General features: G+C 32.7%; 1 protein-coding gene across 1 annotated transcript; it reads right to left on the bottom strand.

Annotated features, from left to right (window-relative positions):
• LOC130621102 (type-2 angiotensin II receptor-like) lies at positions 1-1,556 on the bottom strand. The gene has a single exon (XM_057436401.1). The coding sequence runs from the start codon at positions 1,398-1,400 to the stop codon at positions 465-467; it is 936 nt and encodes a 311-aa protein (XP_057292384.1). The 5' UTR covers positions 1,401-1,556; the 3' UTR covers positions 1-464.
• Positions 1,557-6,797: the final 5,241 nt, after the last annotated feature.

The raw sequence follows: 6,797 nt of genomic DNA on the forward strand, positions 1-6,797 counted from the left end.
GTGTCAACTTACTTATCTTATAATACCCATACCCCAATGCGGTATAAAAAGAACAGGCGAACCCGTAGATTTTTCCGCGGGCCACCGACTAGTTTAAAACAAAATCTCAACATTACATGATGTTTAAAATCAATGCATTACTGTTATTTTTAATATAACGGTTGCGTTTTCTTAATTTAAAAGTTAAAGAAAAATGAAGATTTAGTAAGGTATTTATGATTAATCGCATACTGTAGTAAAAAAAAACTAATTAACACATCCTGCACCATACATACATACATACATACATACATACATACATACATACATACATACATACATACATACATACATACATACATACATACATACATACATACATACATACATACATACATACATACATACATACATACATACATACATACATACATACATACATACATACATACATACATACATACATACACATTACATACACATATTCATCTGGGAACGTTATATATGGACGTAGCCAAGCTTTTCTTTCTGCGAAAGCAACATAGTTTATTATGAAAAGCATTTTTTACATCCCTTCTAAACAGAACGAAAAAAATAGGATCAATCATAGAATTAGAAAGTCCAAGTGCTTCCACCCATTGCGTTAGGCTTTTGCAGTCATCTGGAATATACGTGCCTTTTAAGCTTAAAATGTTGTGTATTAAATAGGGAAGCCACAGTAGCATAAATGATGCAACCAAAGCAAAGCAGATATTTGCTGATTTCGAACTCACAACAGAAGTTTTCCGTTTAATGTTTTTACCGTATAACTCAGTGTTGATTATTATTTTTTCATGCTTTCGAGCGATAAAGAATATGACGATGTTTGAGCCCATTAACACCAGAATTGATACGCTTATTAAAATGGTAGATGTAACCGTGAGATGTTTAAGCGTTACGTTAACATTAATGGCAACACAAAAGAATAAAATTGATAAGCTCCAAGACAGCAGAAGAATAGCAACAATCTGCTTTGTACGCAATGTTCGGTATTTGAATGGATATCTAATAGCGATATATCTATCTATAGTGGTAATGATTAGACTCAAGAAGGTTTGCAGTAAAATTGCGTTGCTGAATGAAGTTTCAAATTCCTGATGATAATGATTGGAGGAGATAACATATGCAGCCAGTAATATATGCGAAACTTGCAAATTCATAAAACACTTGATGCTTGGCTTTTTTCTTAACTTCCAGCATCTCCAATTCATCGTTATCAAAACTAAATTTACCAGTAGTATAACCCCACACAATGCATTCGTTGCAATGATGAAATGCTGCGTTTGGTGATCAGCGTTTTCACAAGAGCATAAGCCCACTTGGTGAAAAATAGTGTCGTATGTTTTATTATGCATTGAATTCTGTTCCTCACAGCTTCTCATGTTTTTTAAATGTGTTATATTTTTCCAATAAGATTTGTAGCATAGAAATATCTACGAAAATAGTTCTTACTGATTTCAAAAATATATCTTCAAAATTTTTCTCTTTCTTGATCAAAAACACATAGCAGATTGTTTTTTTATGTTGGTGTTTTATATTTATTTTATATATTACTCTTTTTTATTCTTTATATTCAATTTTGAAAATAAAGCCATTATCTCTTTGCATGGTTCTAAATTATCACATTACTTTTTTTCAAAGATGCTCTTCAAATACATTCCTTATGCTATAGCTAGATCGTTTGAAAGTATTTTGAGAGAACCACTGATCCCATTTTGGCGAAAATTACCGTATTGATTTTACCAACAAAAAAGATGTGAATTTCAAACAATACTCGTTGCTAAGTCTTTGTTTTGTAAGTTGAATTTTATCAAAAATGGAATCTAGCACAGTGAAATGTAACAATAGTCTAATAAGAATAATATGTATTTTCCATTTTATAGTTTCGTTGCAGTCTTAGCAAAAAAAAGAAATATTCTAGTCTTGCATAATACAATTTTAAAATCTTAAGTTCAACGGTTATTTTATTCCTCTTAGACGCGTTTTAACTGACGGGCTAGTACAGTAAACGACAAAATATTTGAAATAGATGTTCCTCAAAAACCAGATTCAACGTGTAACGACAAAACGAACAAATGTCTAGTATACCTGGGCATGTCTACTAAAATACCAATGGGTTTTTTTACAAAAGAGAACAACCTCGATGTTGTTTGATGTTGTTCTTACAGGTAGCTTAGCTACTATAGTTACATTTAGGATTAAACTAGCATTTATTACTTAATACCCAGTAAAATAGGTCAAGTTTGAATATTAAACTTTTTCGCTATAGCTAGCTAGACTAAGCATGAAAGGACAAGGCTGAGCTTTTTAGCTGGGTTAAAAGTCAAAACTTAAAAAGGAAAATTACATCACATTTTTTAAGATTATACTACCCATATTTTAGAACACCTGCAGGAAAATGCATTGTTCATCAAGTTACCCCATATGGCTAATATGGAGGATTTCTTCATAAAAAGCATCAGAAACTTTTTTCATGTGGATTACATTAACAAAAATTAAAAATTTGAAGATAAACTTTTGCGATTTTGTCACTCATTAGTTTTCAAATTTCTCGCTGGAAATTTGTAAGGTTTAAAACCCATGTCTCACAGTAACTTTTTCGTTCTTATCCTAATGTTAATACATAAGCTATGCAAAAATTTTTTCAGGAAAATAAAAACACATCAAGAGAAAAAGTTTGTTATTAAAATATTATAAATAATTTCAAACCGATTAGTACCTGCAGTCATTTTGGTGTCAGAGGTATGAAAAACTATGCTTAAACTATACTAAGTAAAAGTCCTATTACTTCAGTAAAAATTGAAATAATGACTTGAAACTTGTATTACATGTTTTTAGACCAGTTTGATGAAATGAAGCCCAAATTTTTTTTACTAGTATCATAGTTTCTGAGTTCTTAATTTTGGCCACTTTTGGAGACTCCGATAAACTTTTTTTGACAGCATATCAATTTTGACAAGCCATGTGTACAGAAAACATTCTAAGTGATTCTCAAGATTAAAAATAATTCAAACAGATAAAATGTGTCCCAGGTTTAGGACCAAATACCTTATCCAGCTCAGAGAAAGTGGGAATGTGCTTCTAAAGCACAGTGCTAAATACATAATCTAAATTTTATGCCGTATAAATACAAAGTGGTTAGAAAGTTATTTTTTTGTCCACCTGGATCTGCAACACGTTTACTTTGCACTAATCCCCCAGTCTGCTGCCACTTACAATTAATTTTTGAATATCCACAGGAACTTTTTATGCAAAATGAAAAATGCTAAACAACTGTATTTGCTTTGCAGAAGTAACAATAGGGCTATCTTTATCATAAGTCCTGTGAATGTTGGTTTATGAAAAAGATATTCTTAATGCTATAAGTTTCCTCCATGTGAAACAGTTTTCCCACTTCAAGCGAATATTACTTCTGGCTATACTTTCCCAAATTTTGTTATTTCATAAAAGAAAACTGAAAATTTACATAATTTATTTATGAAATATAGGTTTCAGTTTGTTGTGGAAACATGTTTACCAACATGCAATGTCTTGCATACCTAACTAGCTATGTACTCAAGTCTTGAATGTTCACTGCTATGGGAGGTCCAAATAACTACCTAGCTATTTTTATTTAAAATGACAGAATGCCTTGAAAAATCTTTTGTGCAGCTAGCTACACTGAAGTAATATATTTAGCTCTTGTACTTTATCGCTTAATTATTTAATAACAAATGTGCCCTGGAGTGCTGGCATGGTACTGGCTAGGTAGCTTAAAATCACAAAATAAATATTATCCAGATGTGACGATCCCTCATCACCAGACATCGGAAAGGCGTTTCTGTTCTTTACTTCTCATTTTGGGGTACCTCAAATTCTTGTAAATCCAATGAAAAAAATTACTTAAGAATTCCTCTTCTTTCCCTTGCACTACTCATGGCATTTCTTTGCATGTCTTTAGTTTCATGCCACGATCCCTGAGCTTCCAGCCCCGTCTCAGTCACAAGTTTTAGCGCTAGCCAAAATGTTGGACAACGTTGAGGAATTCTGGGTAATTTTGAAAAACGTGGTTCTGCCTTATGATTTCAGATATTTGCTGCTGATATCAGCATATTTTGGCCCTCGGGTGCCACACCTCCGTACATATAGGAGTTAATTATCTTTAATTTTTTTAAAAATTAAGTGGTTAACAAATATTTCTCAAGAGTAAGGTGATAAAACAAGTGTTACGTTTAGTGTACCATTGAAGCTAATGGAAGGTCGCTAGCAGAATTAAATGAATATATTTTTCAACCTTACCTGAGAAACTATCTGCGGGTGATGTATTGATGTATTTTTAATACTGTATTTGTTTCAACACCAATGCATCCTAAGTTTTAATGTTCCCTATCATTTTAGAAGGAAACGTGAACATATAGCAACGGAATTAAATAGAAGACAATCTTTCAAGTAAAAGTTCTTTAATCAACGAAGTAAAAATGCTATCTTAAACTGAATTGTTACAATGGAAGAAGAAACGAACATTTACATATTTTTTGTTTTTTTATTTTTTTATTTAACGAATGTTTATACAGGATGAGCAATTCAGAAATATTTACAATAAATTTAAAAAAATTATGTAAAATATAAAATAACTTGTCTTTTAAAATTAAATTATAATTAAAATGTATGTATTAAGGGCCTGATACACTTGTACAATATCACTGAAATATACCTTGTATATGTATAATTGCAACACCTGGCATGTGTGTCATAACCTAATAATTTGCTGCATGGCTACAATATTTAAATAAAATCAAACGAGTTTGATTTTAACAATATAGTCGGTAACCCGTGGATAAATCCACGGCTTCGCCCGTCCTTTATTAACCGCATTTCGTGTGTCTCGCTATTGCGGCTACCATTTTGCATGACAGACAGACGCATACGGGTATTATAATATAGACTAGCCGGGAAACCCGGCGTCGAAACGCCGGAGTAAACCACAAGTCAAGGTGTGACCATGCGTTGAACGCCCTGAGGAGTGCTTAATAAGAGTCGTAAACTGTGCCACACGGTCAGGTGGGTGCTTTAGTACAGGTATGCAGTATGCCGTAAATCAAGTAAAGCGCATACACCATTATAGTGTTGCAACTGTCACATATTCAAAAAGTAACTTTACCACAACAAAAGCTGAAACAAAAACAGAGTTTACAAACCGTTGTTACTCCGTCATAGCAAAAACAATTAGTCAATATTATTTTATTTTGCGGAATAAGTTTCAGTAAACGTTAAAAGATTAATCGTGACATCGGGCTAAGCGTTTAGTACAGTTAAACAGAGTTGAAGAGGCGTGTAGGGTCAATACCCTTTTAAAAAACTTTCTCGCAGACTCTGTGTAAATAAAAACACAAGAAACAGTCCATTACCAACACAGGGTTGAGCGGTTAGTCCAGGTAAACAGTGTTGCACACCCGTACAGACGTGATTCCTGAGAAAGTTTAAAAAGTAATTGTCACAGTGGGCTGACCCCTTAGTACAGGTAAACCACATCGCACATGCTCTAGGCGTAACAGCTTTTCCAAAAAAACAGTCCATTGTTAACACTGACCTTAGCACTTAGTACAGGTAAAATGTGTCGCACATGCCTATAAGCTTTATAGCCTTTTCCAAAATACTTCAGTTAAAAATAAAAACACAGGAAACAGACCGTCGTTTAACAACACGGGATAGGCACATAGCACAGGTACTCTGTGTCTCACTAATAAACTTTTGACTTTTGCTAAATTTTATATTACAGTAAAGTGGTAGGTAACTACTTATTGCATTTAGTATGAAAAAGATTACTTAAAAATTCTGTTGCAGCCAACTGTATTTGGTTACTTTTACATTTTAGCTAGAGGTAGCTAACCCCAGTTCACAACCAAGTAAAAATCAGATTGGCAAAGTTAACACAAAAATCAGAAATGTTAGCTAACATCTATGTTGGTAGCCAGAATCTTAAAATTGGTTTTGTTTAAGATTAATATATGGCTAGAGAACGTAACAGTAAGAGGCAAATAAAACTAATACAAATCTTTAGGTGGATGCATAGGTAGCTTAGCTAGTAGCTAGTTAGCTAACTATAAAGTATAGGTGAATAAACATGTAAACAAATAAAAAAAATACCCGAAAGTAAAAGAAACTGCAATCTTGTTAGAATACAAATAGAAGTATCAGAAAGAAAAATTAAAGCAAACAGTTAAGAAACTCTTCTTTCTCCAGCAATGAGTTGGTTCAATCTGATTGCTAAATTTCGGACCGATAACGTAATAAAATAATAAATAATAAAGAGCTTTAGTTTCTGATTGGTCATTTTAGTTATTATATTGTTTTTTATATTGTTTGTTGTTTCAATATTTATTTTTGTTGTTTGTTTGTTCTAATAGCTGGCACACATTAGGCATCAAGTCCCCAACAGTCCTCCCTTTTTCGTTCTCGCAGCTATCTCCTTCTCGAATCTTTTTAGTCTACATCATCTTAACGAAAAAATTTTTAACTCGTTTTTATATAATATATAAATAATTTTATTACTTTTATTTATTACATGACAGACAACTAATTACTTTTTATTTGTATAAGTTAAACTGTCAGTAAAAAAAAAAAAAATTTATATAAAACTCCGCTCCTGATTGGACCTTTGTTTCAGCGGCAATTGTCGGTGTGCCGGTGAGGGCCCGACGGTTTTCTCGTCCCTGCGTATTTTGTATTTCGTGCGTGGTTAACACAAGTCGCTTTTGACGCACGAGCAGACAGACAGAATACGGCTATTATTATAGAGA

Source organism: Hydractinia symbiolongicarpus, chromosome 12 (genome assembly GCF_029227915.1).
Source record: "Hydractinia symbiolongicarpus strain clone_291-10 chromosome 12, HSymV2.1, whole genome shotgun sequence".
Lineage (NCBI taxonomy): Eukaryota > Metazoa > Cnidaria > Hydrozoa > Anthoathecata > Hydractiniidae > Hydractinia > Hydractinia symbiolongicarpus.

What these genes read in the sequence shown, in the direction of transcription:
- LOC130621102 (XM_057436401.1), bottom strand. Translation starts at nt 1,400, where the DNA reads ATGAGAAGCTGTGAGGAACAGAATTCAATGCATAATAAAACATACGAC.